At 38.3% G+C, this 20412-nt stretch overlaps 1 protein-coding gene across 1 annotated transcript; it reads left to right on the top strand.

Moving 5' to 3' along the window:
* The first annotated feature begins 708 nt into the window (after positions 1-708).
* On the top strand, positions 709-19880 carry LOC137195268 (scavenger receptor cysteine-rich domain-containing group B protein). Its single transcript, XM_067607487.1, has 12 exons — positions 709-6799; positions 9189-9328; positions 10580-10612; positions 11295-11333; positions 11905-12207; positions 12327-12395; positions 13884-14198; positions 15156-15239; positions 15542-15607; positions 15799-16113; positions 16882-16962; positions 17053-19880. The coding sequence occupies exons 2-12, from the start codon at positions 9193-9195 to the stop codon at positions 17367-17369; spliced, it is 1758 nt and encodes a 585-aa protein (XP_067463588.1). The 5' UTR covers positions 709-6799; positions 9189-9192; the 3' UTR covers positions 17370-19880.
* Positions 19881-20412: the final 532 nt, after the last annotated feature.

Raw genomic sequence — 20412 nt, 5'->3', positions numbered from 1 at the left:
TGTCGCCTGTTTCAATGACTATCACTAGGAGTACTAAGAGAATTGTTCATGTGAGTTTTGAAAGTCAAATTTGATAGATTTGCAATGTGCTGCAATAACAGAACGAGTAGAGAGAAATGGCTATGTAATTAAAGTTTTCAGCAGTGTATTGTTATTACCGACAGTCTGTGAAGGCAACAACCATGTAACTTGTGTGAGATGGATGACCACTAGTGGCTACAGGCTGCTAGTGCTGACTTGTTAAGGTTTATACATTTACCAGCTACAGCCTGTACAGACTTGAATGAATACATGTTGGCACTCTGATCTCACGACAATTGCATTGGATCATTCTTTCATTTATCATACAAAGGTGTCATTATTTTAATGATTCTTTCTTTATAAATATATGCATGTGTCTTTAGAATAAATAGACGAGAATAATGCAATCTTATGAATCCAGTATAATTATGATATCTGTGAGGAAGTATGTAATTTTATGAAACTGGTATCCTGTGGAAGAAAAACACAATTTTATAAACCTGCTATAAAAAGTTCTCTTGAAAAAGTAACCCCTGCCATGAAATATCTACCCTTAAGAATAAATATCTAATTGTACATCACAAATTGTACATCAAGTATCTGCAACATTTTGACATGTTACAGCAGGAAAAACATAGGTGTCAATGATAAAATCAATGATGACTGAATTCCAATTAGCTGCCTCAGTTCTATGATGTACATATTGGGCTCACTGCCATGGCATACTAGGACACTTGAATTGAACAGAGCCATCATTAATGTTATTAGTAGCCTAACATCTGTGCTTCTCCTATGACAAGTCAAAATGTCTGCTGTGAAAACATTCTGTGGAATCTAATCTTCTGGTAATTTGCAATATTAACACTGAACTTTCCGTCTGCCATTGTTTTCACACATCATATCTTATCTACACTTTTATTGTATATTCTCAGTGCAATGTCAGATGTCTGCAAAGTGTTTATGAAAGAGAAATACTTGTGGTGTGCGTGTTGTGTGTTGTTTCACCGTTTTGGACAATTAGAAAACAGGAAAGAGGAAAAAGCAGACACAGGATACAGCTGGCTGGGCTAAATATAAGTTTAATAAATCAAAGTTAGAAGTCAAGCCCACAAAGACAACTAGCAGGCAAACAAGATGTAAAAAAAGCTTTAGTTGAAAGACAAGTAAAAGGACTACAAAATGGATTAAAACTATGACAGTAAAGTTATGTCTTCAACTAAATGGAGGAAACAGGCCCAGGGTCTATAAATACACCAAGGAGAGCTAATTAGGAAATGAGGAACAGGTGTGCAGGGAAAATCTCTTATCATGAGACCAGGAAAGATCACTCAACAGGGGCGACTAGTGGACAGGTAGGGGATAGCAGCATGGTCCGGAAAGTTCAAATACAAGCAGACACTGGGGAAGGGGAGAAAGTCTGTAGGTGGGGGTAAAGGGAGACTGTGCAGTTATCACCATGACACCTTGTTGGTTTTGTAATAATAGGCCATATCACTTCATCATGTAATGGCTGAGAAATATGTACCATCTTATCTTGTCTTTACCCTTTTATGGTTACTGTACACTCTGGTCACAATAATACGTTTACAGTTATGTGCTGCATTTCATCTAATGTATAATTGCTACTATTACTATCATCCCAGTGTTATATCTCACTTTTTGTCTGCACGTGAGGATATAATCAACAGGAATGTACTGTTTAATATGATACCGGAGACCTTGATAAAAAGCTTCCTGTGATTCCATTATTTGGCAAAGGCAATGATATTGAAATGTATAAATCCTCAGAGGTATGCTACATACCTTTTCACTATCATGTTGCCGAAATCCATCAAAGCGGCAAAGCATACCATGTCTGATCGCTGGCATTTGTATAACCCTCTGTATTTTAGTATTATGTCTGTTACATCAGTAATGCATGAAGTGCAGTATAGCTGACAGCATTTCTAGGGGTTTTGTTCCCTGTGAGGGTGAAACAGACAGAGACAAACAGAAAGAGAGATTCAACATACCACTCTCTGTTATCAGGGTGTCCTTGGGCCGCTCCCTCTCTCATTCCCATCTCTGTCTGCTCACGAGTGGCAGACGGACAAGAGCCAGAAACACCGAGAGGGAGACCGAAATGTGCTGCAAAAATCTCAATCTCCTCATCATTTAGCACCTTCCCATTCACTTAAATGAGAAAGTGTGTCCAAACTTTTGACTGTACATGTGCACCTATATGTTCATACACAGTATGTTATGGCACATATGGCTGTGGTATTATTGGATGTCTATCAGTATGATGATCTGTGAGTACTAAGAACCCCAATTTGCATGAATTGACTCACTTTTGTTCATATTTCTGTTAATTTATAATATATTGGATAATATATATCTACCCAATCTACAATATAATAACCTGTTTGAAATGCATTATTTTTAATACTGTCTTCTTCTTATCTAATTCTCCGCTGCTGTGATGTGTGACCAATCATCCCCAAACTCATCTGGTCTAATCTGATCTTCTGCAAGAACAGAAAAAGAATATCTTTTGTGGCCATGTATCTTTATCGAGATTAGCTTTAGATCTACACGGTGTATTGCTGTCTGCAATTTGTAGTGGGATTACATGTCAAATAAAACCTCTAAACTGTTTTCATTCACACAAGCCAAATAACCAGAGGCAGGTGTAGTGCTGTCTTACACTCCTCTGTTTCCAAGACATTCAAGTCTCCTTTTTTCATCGTGACTCAGTGTGCATCCTGTTATGCATTGGCACTATGCTGCATTATTTGTGTGGCACACAGGACTTCTTGGTATTTCCTTACTGGTTTTAATAAGCATAATATCCTCGAGGTTATGTAAAATACCGGCAACATTGTATTACTGAAATCTTCAATACAAGTTAGATCAAGTTTATTATTGAACACATATTTCATTCATAAAGTTTACTGCTTTCATTCATTTCTATTTAAGGAATGCAGGAATTACAGGCAATACAGGAATTAATTCCAAGTCTTGACGTGTGCATGATATTGGTGAAGTATGTCACAGTTTTCATCACCTGTGATACAGAATACCGCTTGTCTTCATGACCCACTTTATATAACTGTCCAAAGACAAAGGTGTCAGGATGTGATGCTGCACTATTTGTGTCATTTCAAATCCAAGACCCTCATAACTTGGGAACAAAAGCGTTAAGATAACCCATATCTTTGAGAGAAATGGAAACCATGACAGATAACCCTAATCTGTGATCTATGTACCTCTTGCCCCTTACGTATCTCTGAGTTATGTAAAACACTGTGGACTCCGAGAACATGCACAATAGCTGACCTCACCAAATCATCAACACACTGACAAGACTCTTCCAGAAACTTCTTAAATCCCCCCTGAGAATAACCCATTTACTCACACGGTGTATCTCTGCCTGGAAACTCAACTGGGAGATGATAATACTGGTCTTCCTTGAACCTTTTCTTCCTTCAGGCCTTTTGTATGGAATAGCTTTGTTTCCTTTTTTCCATCTTAGCCCTATTAACTCCAGCATAGACCAGCGCAAACATCTGAGATCATTGTATTTCTTTGCAGTAAATATATCAAGTTTAAATAGGTTACTGAGTCACAGGGAAAGCTAGTTAATATACCCTCAAGTGCAATGGAGTCTTGATTTTTTTTTTAAAATTTAAAAACTGTCAATGTGTGTTCATGACATTTACGTAAGCTGATTCTACAAAAAAAAAATCAGACTCGAACATTAACAATATAAAGAAGAAACACCAGTGTGAGAACCAAGTGACGAAATAATATAGTCATCAATCTAACAAAGAGCTTCCTTTTCAAAGCACAGGAGGGCTTTCACTCACAGTCACAGCCATAGATCAGCCAGGTCAGGTTATACTGCAGCTAATCACTACTGACCATCTCTCTGTCATTGTATGTCTTACCACAACTGGGAATCCTTGTAATATGTGTTCGACAACATCCAATCCGTGACACATGAACCTTCCAACACCTGCTGGCCCAGACTGGAAGAGGGATGTAGCCTGTAGATTACACATCAACTAGGACTCCTGCATATGTGGCTTTTATATATGAGGAGACCTCAGCAAAGAAGAGACACTTTAACATTAAAGAACAGTTCTGAAACATTAAACATCATTACCATGGTCACTGTGGGTTTAGTACACTGACAATGTTTCCATGTTGCTGTAGAGGAAAAAAAAAAGAAACACTCTCTGGGGTCATACATTTCTTAGTATCTTGTGGGCATATTGTAAGGTGCTGAATATTTTTGCTTCACATTTTGTACTTTCTCCAGTATCGTTTAATAAGGATCAAGTAGCTGGTAATGAGTGTGGTACAGTAAGTCTATAACCCTTATTTATTACTTTTACTACTGTTACTGTAGAATTACATTTAATATGTTTAAATTACACAACTTTAAAAATGATTCTCTGTAAATTACTGGAATCAATTTGTGCCTGTAGCCCAATTTTTACTTTTTATATAAATTTATATAATTTTATATAATTTTAAAGCAGCTGTGATGGATATTTTTATATTAACAATGGATCGGATGACTTGTATGTGAAAGGAGCTGCTCGTAGTTACAAACCCCCAGAGAATTATCACCTGACTCAGCAGTTCCCCTCAGTTCTGTGGAGCATTTTAGCATCTTTCAGCTCATTGTTTTGGTTTTACAGCATTCACCTTTACTGTTTAGATTCACTCTCACAGCTCTCATCTGCATAGTTTCCAGCAGTAGCAGAAGGCAGCAATTTTATGTGAAACAGCTCTAACAAACCGACTGTATGCTGTCTGCCCATCACCAAACAGCAGACAAATTTAGTGACTGGCTGGTGAACAAACTGCATTTGCAGCATTTTGCGACTAAAGAACTAGATATTTCCCTCATGAGTTGGCAGAAACAAAAACATTCTCTCTTCTGGCTTAAAATGAATATTGTTCTAATATCCATCAGGTGGCAGAGAAATGACTCAAAATGAATGCTAACATTGTACCATATCTGTTGTGTAAGTAATGTTAGCTAATGAGTTCGATATAGCAACTTAAGGTAATCATATGTCAGTGTTGTGTTTACAGCTTGTTTCTGCTGCCTCCAAGTGGTCAAATAATCAATTAATGCAGGTTTAAATATTTCAAACTTAAAGCACTTCAAGCAAGTAATTGGCTAATGCTAATTACTTAAGTAATGTTAATTACTCAATAATGGCTAGTATATTTACAGGAACTACTACTAATACTATTTAGGCTCAGATACTAGTCATTGTCCTCAGTCCTCATACCATTCAACTGTTTCCAAGTTTGCTGACTCAAAATCACACATACACGTGTGTCATATCTGCAAGCTTCCCACCTTAAAGCTAAACTTGTTTTAAGGTGGCAAGTTAACAGCTTCACTATTTCTTTGGTAAGGAAAAAGTTCAGAAACACAAAAAGAAGTAGATCTGTAACTCTGGCTGTCTGGTGTTTGTTTTCTCAATCCGATCCTGGGGGTTTCAGAAGCTTAGTGTAACTCAATCCCCGTATTTTGGCTCCACCACTGATTCGGGTGACACCACAGGAAGGAGCCCTGAATTGGTCCTTGAAAACCCTGACAATGGCCACGGACAGCCAACACGTTTCGCTGCGGCTCAGGAAGGATTAGTGTTTGGAAGCAATTGCTGTTAGTCTCCTGCACATTTCAAAGAGGCCCCGGGCTTTTTCTCATGAGGAGACATACAATTAAAAGAACTATAGAATATCTTCTATGTCTGAAACATAAACACATTGACACACATACTGCTGTAATAGTTCTCTCAACCAACATGTACCCTACATGTTGGTTGAGAGCTTGAAGTGAACACATGAAGATTATAACAATCTTCCAGCAAACCACTGCACTGGTACAGTATGTTCATTCAGCTGATGAAAGATTTCCGAGGTGCTGTAGGAACTTTCATTGGAACATACTGACCCCCACACTGAGTCTTCTGACAAAGATTAAAACAGAAAGTTGGCCAGAGCTGCATTACTAAGCACTCAGCTAATATGTTCATGTTTGCTTTGCTTTGTCTTTTCAGTCCACTGCTGTGGATCAAGCAGCACTCGTCTGTCATCAGTATTCTGATGATTTGTAAAAACTTTAAAACTTTGTAGGAACTATTGTGTGCAACTCTAGGAGTGATTTAATCAAATTTTCATTGCCTCATAACTGTCTTTTGCTTCAGACTGTTTCTGTGAGGGAGAGTCATGCACACACACACATACACACATATACACACACACACACACAGGCTCTGAGCCACAGCCCTGTCCTTCTTGCTGTGAGTGTGTGCAGAGATGAGCAGGACCGCACCTTCTGTGAGCGCTACCTGAAACTGGAGATGCAGGGGTACCAATGAAGGGTTAGCTTTCATTGTCTTTTTTTTTCTGTTTGCCCCTCCTGCTTCTTTTAAGCATAGACAGGTACAGGGCGTTAGAATATTATCATACAATGCTGTGGTATTTATTGTTTTTACATAATCTCTGTCACTGAAGCCAGGTACTTATAGTCAAGCAGGGTTAAGGAGATGAAAGACCTAAAACACGTAGCGCTGGATGGATGCTAGAGTTTCCTGCCTCCATTTCTACACAAAGTTTCTGTGTGACTTGTGGAATTAAACTGCTTGCTACTTGAGCTCTGAGGACAATTTGTTTTAGTTTTTTTTTTTTTCTGGAGGAAACCTATTTTTATTTCTATTTATTTTTTATTTTATTTTTTTGTTGGTGAAGATAAATACTTTCACAACAGGTATGTATTTTTCTAAATACAAAGTTGATTTTGCTTTATGCCTCTGTATTTGTTATAATATCTTATGTTATTATATATCATAATCTGTGATAAATCAGTGTGTATGATTATATCTTTCAATGCAGCCTTACTCTGTAACTGATGTTGTTTTTCTATAACTATATAATATTACAAGGTTGACCCTCAGGGACAGAGGTTAATTAAGATCTTCGTACTGTACAGTGTTGTTGCAAAGCCAATATACAAATTAAGATAATACAATGTCAAACATGTTCAGATTCTGTTAATTATTGCTTAAAATTTTCTCAGTGTCATTGAACAAGGACGTATTTTCAAGAAGATGTCTTTCCTCTGTTATATTTTGTCACGAAAACTAAATCGACTTTGCAGTGTATTGCTCATAAAAGGGCTACAGTCAGGTACACATGCTGACAAATGCACTGATTCTCAGTTTAAATGGCCCAAAATTCTCCCCGTTGAAGTGACTGACAGCGTTATTCTCTGGTTTATCTCAGGCATTAAGGGGTATTTTTGTGGGGCCGAGATCTTTCAGCTATTTCTCAGCACAGGGAAGTGAGAAGGGAGGGGAAGCAGAGCTGACACAAAAGGCAACATTATTCCCCAGCGGATCTGCGCTACATCCTACTATGAATGGAGTATTGAAAAACACAACATTGGGGACTAGATTATTTTTCATCCTCCATAACTGAGCCATTTGTCCTGGAGTTTCGAGTGGTTTGTTAGTACACTCTGCAAATGAGACAGCCGCGGTTCTTGAGCGCTGTGCTGGTGTTAAAATCCCCACCTCCCAATTGGACACACAATGATCTCTCTGTGGGCCTCTGGCCTTCTGCGCCGCACCTATTGAGACAACGCAAGACCAGACCTGGATGAAAATGTATCTATCCAGAGCTTTTTCTCTGGCTGTTGTTAAGTGTTGTTGTGCTACTAATGGCTCAAAATCTACCACAAAGGCTGTGTGACATTGTGTTATATTTACCTGAGCTGAAGATAACTGTATGTATACAGTACAGTGGCTCAAGATTTGAACACCCACCCACCCCCCTCTTCCTCCTCCTCCTGCCTCCTGCTCTCCAAGGAGACGAGAGGCGCCCCTGCAGTGTCATCAGGTGCCTAAGCGTTTTGGAGGGTTCTAGTGACAGATTGCAGGAAGCAGCGTTTATGCCTGACGATGGGGACCACAGAAAGCAGAAATGTCTTTTTGTGCCCCCTGGGCCCGGAATGTCCACTATCTCGAGGGGCCAATATCAAATTCTCCCCTCATCATCCCCTAATACACATTCCAGTGTAAGGTCAGAGGGAATTCTGTATGAGCGAAAAGACAAACAAGCCAAGGCCGAGCCACACACTGTGGTCTCATAATGACAACATGCTTCTAAATACATGCAGAGATATCATTGTGCTGGAGGGTTTTCTTTAAAAGCAGTCGTTGTACACTCCTGATCCCTCCAGGTACAATGACTGGAGGGATCATAATGTCCCCATAGAAGTTTTATAACATACTTTTTTGCTTTTTCTTTTGGCAATGTATGTTAAAAATGTGACGTTTTGTGTTTGTTCAATCACATCCTCACACTATAGGCTTTAAAGCATTCTCTTTCAGTATTTGATAATTGTCATCCCCCATTTTCTCACCTGAGGAGAATGATGGGTATCCAGTGTCTGCCTACAGTCCTATCTAGCTCTGATTAATGAGTGATCGTCAGTAAATCCCAATATTCTTTCTCAAGGAAATCCCCCTCGCATATCGAAAAACTACAACACAGGTGCTTACCTCTACATCTATCTGTAACACAAGCCTGCCTTCCCCCATCCCCAGCTGATGTTAACGCCAGGAAACCTGCAAACTAAGCTTCCTCTGCTCTTACCATCATCAGCTTTTTGCGGCCTCTGTTACCTGCTGCCAGGTTGGTGCATGGCAGCCATTTTGTGCTTACAAAACAGCAACGTAACTCAACTCACTGTTCCTGGTATTTTATTGACAATGGCAGCAGTATGTCTGTGAAAGTGGGATGACTTTATGTTTAATCGGCCGGGAAACGTTTTAATGTTATCATCACTCACTATGGACAAAGTCAGCCATGCGCTTCACATAATCTCTGGAAATGATTTGAACTCCACTGCCCTCAGACTACCATCAATACCTACTACAGCACCACAACAACAACAGCTGCAGGCTCCATCAGAGAAAACAATCCAATATTATAATTAGGCTACACTGAACCAGGATAAAGAGTAGTGATTGTTTTGTTGTAGTAGAAAAGGGACCCCTAGTCGACTACATTTAGAGCTGTGTTAGCTTAGTACTTTGGAAAGCTTGACAGAGAGAGACTGAGAGAGTGTGTGTGTGCGTGTGTGTGTGTTGCAGGCGGATGGTCAGTCAGGCAGCCATGCGAGGCCAGCGTGTGGTGGAGAGCGAGTACAGGTGCTGGAACCCGGCCGTCTGGCTCCTGGTGTCCTTGCTGGGATCCCTGGTCTTGGTGACCCTCAGTGTGCTGCTGCGACTTGGTGAGTGGGTAGGGGGCGGTTGGAGTGAGGGGTGCCGTGTGAGATTTGACCAAAAACAGCTGAAGATCACTCCTTCCAAGCTGCTAGACTGCTGGAGTTGAGCTTTCTGCCATACAGAACACTACATGTGATCAGAAAATCACTTTTTAAAATCAGTTTAAAAATATGTTATGTTATGTTGTCTATATTTGGGTCTATATTTCAGAAATGGGACAAAAGACTGGAGATATAAGAGTAACCTCAGCATTTAATTGAATGGATTTTGCACTGATGAAGTAATTGTTGTGGAAATTGTCTGAACACTAAACACAAATATGGAGTAATACACAAAACACTGCTGGGTTTAAGATTAAAAATATTATTGTACAATAAGGAGACAGATCACACAAAGATTTGCATCAGTTCGTCTCAGCGAACAAAGAGCAACCCTAATCTAATACAGTTGCCGGATAACCTTTACATAATAACATCATGTTTCATTTTCTCAAAATGGCTACAGTAAAATTCATTGATCATGTTTGTGTGACATTGTTATTGTTATAGTGAACAATGTGAAATATATATGGAAAAGTAATAGACCTTAAAAGTGTCAGATAGACACTTATTAAAGTATGTTATTTCCTAAAGGGGGTAATTTTTCATACACTGGCTCAGGACCAGAGGGAGGTTTTATGAAGAATGAAACTGATTCCAAAACTTTATTTAAAGCTATCATATATTGCTGTAACATTTCTTTTTTAAAACTCATACTGTATGTTTTTATTTTTTAAAGTTTTTCAGATTAGTAGTTCATAAATATAATTTTGTTGGCCCTTCCATATCTGACTAAATTAATTTTGAGTTAGAGAAATTTTGATATTCTCGTGGGATAAGAGGAAAGGTTACCACTGCCCTAAACTGAAAGAGAATTGACACATGAGATGATTTCTTGTGTGTCAGTGCTTAACCACATGTTTAAGGCTTTAATAATGCTGGAGAACCAGGTGTACCTGCAAGTGAACTCCCTGTAGATGAGGGCTATTGTGTCCACAGTTACTGCTCTGTGTTTACCAGTGGTACAGTAGCTGGCTGCGAGCCCTGCAGCTGTTTTGAAGCGAGGATTGATTCCACTCACTGGACTTTATGGATCAACAAAGATATGGAACAATTCATCCAAATGTGCTGACACCAGCTTACGAGTTCTATTTCTTAATAGATCCAACAGATATCTAAATGTGTGCCTGACTAACATTTGTCGTATTCTTATTACAGGAGACATGAAAATAAACAGACGGGCTGTATCCAGTAAGTGATATTAAAGTGTTCTGATCCCCCATAGAATAAGAACTGTGTCTGCCCAGAATATAAACCACAATGTAACCTACATGTGACACCATAAACAGATGCATTACCCATCCCTGGGGCTAATGTTAATTAGCTAATTAGAATGTCCTCTATACAGACCCAGAAACAATTTCCACTGTGTCTTCACGGACACCTGGGAAAATATGGATTGCATCAAAACACACACATCTCAGAAATTTAGATCAGAGGCAGATAGCTCAGTCCTGCATGGATCATCTGTCTTTTGCCTTAAAAATATCAACTTTTGTTTTAATTCATACATGAATTGGCTTTTGGATTTATTTTCTCAAGGTCAAATGGTACAAATAAAGAGCACAACTTTGGATTTGGATGTTGTATTCCCCCTTTCTTTTATCTTTTTTTGTTTTTCACTTTCAAAATAAAATCCCAAATTAAAGGAGCAGGCAGAAATATCTCTGTTGTAGCTCTTTTGCTGGTGCAGTATGTGGTCTAAACAGGCCTCCTGTTGTGGTTTCAGGCTGTGTCTAGTGTTACAGGAAAATAGATATAGTAGATATAGAGTACAGTAACTATGCAAGGCCAAGAACCTCCTTTCAACAAATAATTTGACCATACTCTCTCTCCCTCACTCTCCCATATCCCCTCCTCTCTCCTGTTTCAGCCAATACCGTGGAATCCCCCGAGAGGACGCAGTACCAAGGTAAGCATGAGCTTTACAGCACCTCCACCTCCACCTTCATACACCTGACCCAGACACTCATGTTCAGAAAAACACGCCTGCATCCAGGCCACGTCATGAAAACCTATCAGTGGCTGGCTGTATGTCAGTGAAAGAGAGCACAGAAGGTAGATCAGTGCCTGGGGCTTTCTAAACAAGGTCACTTTCCCAGCTCTCCATTTCCCTAATCCCCTCAATGACTTATTTGCTATTTAACCACCCTCCTGCATCCACCTAGTTCACTTCCAGGGAGTCATGTGGCTTATTGTGTGCCTTAACTTGGCAGGATTAGACTTATTCCAGAAGGATGTTTTTTTTCTTCTAATTAACCATCATTACATTACAGCCAAGCCAGTCTTCTCTTCTCTTCTCCTCTCCTCTCCTCTTCCGATACAAAGAGTAAAGCCTTTATGAGCCTCAGTTTTTGTTAGTGAGGTGGCACAAACATAACCAGAGACAAAGGAACGTCCCCACTTCACTCAAAGAGAGACATGACTAACAAATATGACAGAGAGAAGCCCTGACAGATATGATTTGTTTTTCTCCCCCAAAGTGCAACTGGTGAATGGACGTAACAGGTGCGAGGGTCGCGTGGAGGTGCGCTACAACGATACATGGGGCACAGTGTGTGATGACGACTGGGACATGGTGGATGCCAAAGTGGTGTGTCGGCAGCTGGGCTGCGGTGTGGCGGTGGCGGTGGGCAGCAGCTCTCAGTTTGGTCAGGGATCAGGGCTCATCCTGCTGGATAATGTGGACTGCAAAGGAAGTGAGACAGACCTCAGTCAGTGCAACAGTCTGGGCTGGGGCATCCACAACTGTTACCACTATGAGGACGTGGCTGTTACCTGCAGAGGTAAAGCCTTTAATATAACCTTTAGGTGGTACAGGTAGTGGTGAATCATCTCTTACTGTATTACTGAGGGGAGAGTAACTAATATTCCTGCTTCTTTTTCATGTTTCTCCTGCTGCTAGAACCATCAGTGGTTGGGGTAAAAGGTTTCGGGGATCTCACCACACCGTCCCCTGGGAATGCAGGTTTAGGTAAGTGCTCGCTGCTTTTATCTAAATGAGACTGGTCTTCAGCCAACCTGAGAGGTCACAGAGGTAAATCTGTCTTTACAGTAAGAAATTACATGTTAAAAAATGGTCCAGATTTTGCACATTTCAAGTAATCGATTGTGATTTCATAGATAGTGACCAGAATATTTTGAAAACAAATAAGCAAGGGAATTGATCATTTTGAGATAATATACTGTGACAAATTAATACTTACTGTATGTGAACAAGATGCACATACAATAACAAAACCACAGTATGAAACTTATTATAGTCCTTGGAGATGTAATAAAGTTGTCATTTTTTACATTGACCAACTAAATTTTCTTACTATTTATATAAGCATTAGATCCAACATTAAATGTGCCTTTTGGAAAACAGAAACCTCAGCGATATTTGGCATTACTCTTCAGTGAACAGAGGTGATGAAATGAGTCCTCCACCTCCAAAAATGGAACAGTGCCATCAGGCTGATTTGCAAAAAGGTTTATGAACAGGTGCTACATTGTCTCTCCACTAAATAAGTGTACACCTCTTGTTCTAATGCTCATTAAAAAATGCAAATTATTTTACAGGATACTAAGGAAACACTTTATGTGTTGAGAGGAATTAAATTTAATGCCAGCTTTTCTGTGTTTGATGATTATGATTTGTTATAATCTATTATCAAAATCAAACACGCACAGACAGGTGGCATGCCAGATGTTAGGGCAGGTTTCATTAGGTAATGAAAGATGGCTTATTTTTGGATGTGTGTGAATGAGCACACGCACATTCAGAGCAGACATGAGACTGGTCACACTGATATGTTCAAGGTCATAATTTTTTACTTGAGGAGTAATTTTATTTCAGCTTTGATAAACCATCACTAAAACTGTGCTGGACATCAAAGACACAGCTCAGTGGAAAATATCTTTTTAACATCTCCAGGGGAAATACACAATACAGCTCAAAGGGCTCCTGAATTCCAGGCCGTCCCTATTGTTCCCTGGGTTGGCCTTTGTTGTGGTCACCGTGTTTTTTTCTCTTCAATCCCAAGTGGAGTTTCAAATTTAGTTTACATATGACGTATCCAGCTGATTCTCCAGTGGCTGTCATGAATCCCTCTGGGAATGCGAGGAAGCCTCCCAGATTCATGGCTTCCTTTCAGTTGAAGAGCGTTTGTAAATGATGGACACATGAGAATGCCTATTGTCTCTGTTAAAGGTGTGTTGTTGTCAGCCCCAAGGCATAAGGTGACAACATCTGTGCTTAGTGCAATATCAGATGTTCACCTCAACTCTCCTGCTTGCATGTCTTGTATAGGCCCACACCCTTCTACTTTCTCTGTATCACTGTCATTTCCTCACACGCAAATCCCAGCTGTTAACATTTGCTCTGAAACATTTAAAAGCTGATATTAACATAATTTCTTACAGAAACCTACAGTGTCTTAAAACACCAGTCCTTATAAATCTCTCCCTCTCGGTTTAGGAGATGGCACCATCCGTCTGGTGGGTGGACTGAACTCCTGCCAGGGCCGGGTGGAGGTCTACTACCAGGGAAGCTGGGGGACAGTGTGTGATGATGACTGGGGCAATATCGATGCCGACGTGGTGTGCCAGCAGATAGGCTGTGGCCATGTTGTCTCGGCACACACCAACTCCTACTTTGGCTACGGGACCGGCCTGATTCTTCTGGACAATGTCAACTGCCATGGCAACGAGCAGCAGCTGTCTAAATGCAATAGTCTGGGCTGGGGAAACCACAACTGTGGCCATCACGAGGATGCTGGGGTCACCTGCACTGGTATGCTACTCAGATTTTTAAACAGGCAGTTTATTTTATTATACAAACAAATATCTCAGAAAATGCAACAGTTTATTATCTACAATCTTGTTATTATTATTGTTATTAGCAAGTGTTGTAATATCAGTGATAGTACTAGTGGTTATAAAAATACTGATTATTTCCCTTTATAGACACAGGTGCACTAATTTCAGAAGTGCAGTAGTCCAGAGAAACAAAGAATAATGGTCAGTTTACGTAGGAGAAAGATTAGTGGTGGAAGAAATATTAAGATCCTTTACTTGAGTAAAGGTATGATACCACACAGTAAAAATACATCATATCCCAGGTAAAAAGTCCTGCATTGAAAGAGTAAAAGTATGCAAGTTTTATCAGCAAAATGTACTTAAAGTATCGAAAGTAAAAGTACTCAATGCAGAAAAATGGTCCCTTTGAGAAATATACTATTACATATAATATATGCAGATTATTAGTACTGATGTATTACTGTTTAAGTTGCATTTCACCATTGTAGTTGGCCATTGTGGAGCCAATTTTTAGTAGTTGAGTAGCTTATTCTATAATAGTTCATCAACAAGCTCATCATATGTCTTCTATGTTCTGTAAAATCTGAATATGTAAAATTAATTGTAAGTATGGCTGTGAAATAAATACAAATACAATAGTTCCCACTGAAATGTGGTAGAGTAGAAGTACAGGTACTTCAAATTTGTACTTAAGTACAGTATTTTAGTAAATCTACTTAGTTACATTCCACCACTGGGGGAATTAAGTCATTAAGTAAAAAATAAGTAATGATAGTTAAAGTCTGCTTTTTCTAGTTGTAGAAGAAGGAGGAGGAGAGTTGATAATGGCAGTAGTATCGTTGTTAGAGGTACCACTAGTATTAATGGAAATGGTAATAGTGGTGGTTACACTGTACATATAACATCACTTTTATGTCTATCATCTACTCAGGTTCAGGATCCACTACTGCACCTCCTGTGGTGAACACTCCCACTGGAGGTCCGAGATCAATCTGGCCTACACAGGACACTGCAGGTATATTGTTTGTATATTACTTAATGTATACACAAAAGATCTGATGGTCTGCCTCCTCTGCATCAGCTTGGCTGGATCTTTTTTCTTTCACAGTAAAAAATGAAATTTGCACTTTTGCCAAATGACCAACAGGGCGAGCCATTTCTCCCTGATAGTCTTTCAATGTGACACAGTGCTGTACAGCGCCATGAGATATTGTGTTACGCCGCAGACTAATCCCATCATGGTTATTATAGTGTGACAGTAAGTTTGGTGTTTTGGGTCATAAGATAATTTTGTTATGTGTCACATTTTCCTTCCAGCAACAACTGAGGAAGTTACTGTCACCCAAAGTACAACAACTGTTACCACAACTGCCCAGACAAAAGGTAACAGTATTAAACTGATTTCTCCTTTGTAAACACAAGCACAGTAAATCCTAAAATTTAAAGGCACCATCAACATAGACTCAGTTAGTTATACTGCCTTATATGCAAATATCAGCCGAATAGATTTAATTATAAAGCACACGTCTACTCTAAAATTGCAGTAATGTACCTGTCTGTTTATCTCTGTGCAGACAAGCCAGCCATTCGTGTGGTGAATGGAAACAGTAGCTGCCAGGGTCGTGTGGAGGTCCTCTACAGAAACGTTTGGGGAACGGTGTGTGACGACGACTGGGACATGCCCAATGCCAATGTGGTGTGCAGGCAGCTTGGTTGTGGCTTGGCTATCGCAGCCAAGTCTCAGGCTTACTTCGGCTATGGTTCGGGTCCGATCCTGCTCGACAATGTGGAATGTAATGGCAACGAACTAGAGCTGTCCCAGTGCTTCCACCTCGGCTGGGGTCAGCACAACTGTGGCCATCATGAGGATGCTGGAGTTATCTGTGCACGTAAGACTTGACTGGCCATCTCTGACATAATGTGGGGCCATAGCAGGCTACATTAGGCATACATTCATGACGTGCGCATATACAGTACTGCACATACAGTAGGGAATATCTGTATCTACATAATCACACAAGCATCTATCTTACAGTAAGTCATCGCTTCCACTGAAAACATCTATGCCCGCCCCGCTGAGCTGTCCCATTGCAATGCATGACTGTTGTACTCTAAGGAGGTGACAGCCCAGAGAGCATGAAAAATACAGTGGATGAGTCAAGGCACATCAGCGTCACGGCCTGCCTCCAGGCCAAATTTCAGTTCTTTGAGGCTAAATCAAAAAGCACGTACAGACTTCCCTTTACTTACAGCACATCATTCAGCCTGATAGCAAAATATGATTATACCTTTGATTTCTACCAGCAGCATGTTTTATCAGTACTCTTGAGTAATACTGTCCTCAGCAGGAAATCAGAATTGGCAAAGTGGGTATAATCTATATATGACAATGAGGATATAAGCATTGGAACTCTGACAAAATACTTTACAAAACCATTGCTGAAATTGCTCAACAGTTTTGCTGCAAAGGGTGTCTCTGTATCATGGTCATAAAAGAATGAAAGTAATTGGCTTTCTACTACAGTACATATTGATCACTGCAGTAAATATAAGGAGGACAGCCTGGCTAATGCTTTTGTGAACTGATATTTCCTGAGTATGCATGGGACACAGAAGCATCACTCAGTTTTTTTCTGTTTTCCTCTGCTTACTTCTAGCTTTTATGCTAAACATCGGACTTGCACGTGACTTTAGAGTAACAGAAAGGATGCACACCACCACCACACCACCCACTGAAGGTAGGTCAAATAAATCTTCAACTAGCACAACACCAGTTGACATTTTCCTCTTTTTTTGTGTGTGTGTAAGACTCCTCTTTTTTTTTGTAGGAATGGTGAGGCTGGTGGATGGCCAGCATAACTGTGAGGGTCGGGTGGAGATGTACTTAAATTCTGGATGGGGCACAGTGTGTGATGATGCTTGGGACCTCCCTGACGCACAGGTTGTGTGCCGTCAGCTTGGCTGCGGGGAGGCCACGGCAGCTCGGGGAGAAGCTTACTTTGGGCCTGGCACAGGAACAATCCTGCTGGACAATCTCAAGTGCAGCGGTACGGAGGCCTCCCTGCAGCAGTGCTCCCATATATCCTGGAGTGTGCACAACTGTGACCACTCTGAAGATGCTGGCGTCACCTGCTCACTGTCGTGATTTCAATAGAATCACACTCCCACCTTTGCCATGAATTGGAAGTGGGTGTACCAACCTGGGACTTGTATACATTATGTAAATAACAGCTTTTACATTGCTGAAGGAATACTCCACCAACAACAACATACAAACTAACTAATATGACAATATATGATTACATACTATAACTATCTATGCCTATTAAGCACTTTATAAATAAATATATGATACAAAATACAATGTACACAGTTTTTTTTTATTTGATAAACAAAGAAAAACAAGTATTTTAACTGTCTGTCTCTCTTTTTTGCCCTGAGATTCTTAAAAATATTTACTGTGCATGTGCCGAGGGAAGGCCATCAAAAGGAATCATTTTTGTGAACTTTAACTCCACAAATATGTGTCATGAAACAAGAAATATAAATGGGAAAAAAGACAAAAACAGAACCGTCCGGTAAAAATGTGTTATATCTTGTGGATATATCTCTCCATTGACAAATAAATTACGTGTTTTCTGTTAACCATCATATAAATAAATGTAACTAATAATCATTTATGTGACAAAATAAATGTGCTTATTTTTCAGTATATGATATATTTTTGGTGTGAAAACAGAGAATCAATGAATTTTCATTGACCTAATTTAATTGGTCAAATGATGACTCTACAATTTGAAATTATATATATAAATATATAATACATATATAAATAATATTTACAGCAGAAGTTTTACACAGCAAGATTTTAAGCCAGAACATTTTTAAGCCAGATCATTTCCTTACATAAGTCATATGCAATTCCTAGCTGATACTACGGAGGGTTTTAAGGGCCATACTAAATATATAAATACATAAATAATTATATGATTAAATGCTTAAACACATTAATTAATTGATTAATGTATTAAATTGATAATTAATAAATATATAATAAAATGCTTAATTGTCACCATAAATAAATAAATCACAAATTAAATGAGATGTTAAATATGTAAATGTTAAATTTATTAGTGTATTTATATATATATATATATATATATATATATATATATATATATAAACATATCATTCATATATTAATGAATTAATTTACTTATTCATTTATTGACACATTTATTTATTTATAATGTTATTTATTTACTTATTTATTTATTTATATATGCTTTCATTTTTCCATAGTGTAACTTGCTGCAATGAAATTAATAAATATGTCAACTTCACCCATCAAAAGTCAGGGGTCCAACTCTGCCGTGCATCTGGAGGTTGAACTTGAATCTACTGCTTTTGCCTAATTCAAGATGGCAGCACCCAGTGCAGATCTTAATGAAATCCTGCGTGCTACAATGGTAGATATGTTGGCTGTAGCTGAGTAGATGGAGGCAAATGCCAACTCCTGTGCTTTTTTAGATCAGATTGAGTGGTCAGATTGGGTATGCTAAATGATTTGGAATGATATCAGCCCTGACTGACAGAGAAATGAATGAAGCTGTATTAACAATCCCAGATCCTGCTGGGTCTGTAATACTGTTCATTCACCAGTCAGAGGCTTTAACCCGCCCCCTGACTTTTGATGGATGAAGTTGACACATTTATGTATTTCACTGCAGCATGTTACACTATGGATAATTAAAAGCATATATAAATAAATAAATGTGTGAATAAATAAATAAGCAAATATATGAATTAATATATGGATTAATAAATAAATATGTGAATGTGTACATATATAAATATAAATTTAACATTTATATATTCAATGTCTCATTTAATTTTTGATTGATTTATGGTGACGATTAAGCATTAAATTACATAATATTAATTAATTTATTTAAGCAATAAATGATATAATTATATATTTATTAAGCATTTAATTATATAACTATTTATTCATTTACAAAAGAAATGTATTATATAATTATATAATTATATATTTATTAATATATATAAGCATTTAATTATATAATTATTTATGTATTTATATATTTAGTTTTGGCCCTTAAAACCCTCCATATAATAGAAACAAACTAATTGTTAGCTTAGTCAGTCCATGTAACATCACACAGTATGACAACAACTAAGACTTGCTAACATCACATCATGTTGCTCAGAACCTGAGATCTGACCTACTTTTAAGTGAGACTATGCTACTTTTGCTGAACAGTTTTCACTCTGGCCACATGTAACAGTTACAGGATGATGGTAAATGCTAAAACATAGTGCAACAGTAGTGAAAGTTGTGGCTAGTCATAATGTCAGTGAACTGACTCAGTAATGTCAGTTACATAACAATTTTAAACTTGTGAACATTGGCTAATATTAGCCACAATAGTCTATTGGTCATACCAGACCAAGTAAGGCTTTAGCAGCAAAACTTGCAAAACTCATTGGTTATGAATTCAACTGAGAGGGAAGTCTAGCCTATATGATAACATGTCAATAGTGCCAATATATTAAAATGTATCAAACAACTTAGTATGACATGACAGAATATGAAAATCTTTCTACTCTTGGTCTCTCTCTCTTTCTCTATATATATATACACACACACACACACACACACACATATATATATATATATATATATATATATATATATATATGTGTGTGTGTGTGTGTGTGTGTGTGTGTGTGTGTGTGTGTATATATACATATATATATACATATATATATATATGTATATATATATATATATACACATTATATATATATATATATATATATATATATATATATATATATATATATATATATATATATATATATATGTATGTGTATGTATATACATACATACATATACACACATATACACACACACACACACACACATATATACATATATATATATACATACACACACACACACACACACACACACACACACACATACATATATTTTTTTTATGTATGTACCTCTTGTATGTATGTGTGTATATGTATACATACACACACACAAGGGGTTAATCAGCTTTGGTTGAAGCAAAATTGAAATACAAAGTTTCTATATTTTAGTTCAACTTCAATTCAAGACATGCACAAATTATAACATACTGTTTTAAATTATTGTG

This window comes from Thunnus thynnus, chromosome 13, assembly GCF_963924715.1.
Source record: "Thunnus thynnus chromosome 13, fThuThy2.1, whole genome shotgun sequence".
Lineage (NCBI taxonomy): Eukaryota > Metazoa > Chordata > Actinopteri > Scombriformes > Scombridae > Thunnus > Thunnus thynnus.
This window is presented reverse-complemented; position numbering and strand designations above follow the sequence as displayed.

Coding starts and splice junctions, on each gene's coding strand:
- LOC137195268 (XM_067607487.1), top strand. CDS start 9,193: ATGGTCAGTCAGGCAGCCATGCGAGGCCAGCGTGTGGTGGAGAGCGAG. Junction 10,613..11,294: donor AAACAGACGGGCTGTATCCA/GTAAGTGATATT, acceptor CTCCTGTTTCAG/CCAATACCGTGGAATCCCCC. Junction 16,963..17,052: donor CACCACACCACCCACTGAAG/GTAGGTCAAATA, acceptor TTTTTTTTGTAG/GAATGGTGAGGCTGGTGGAT.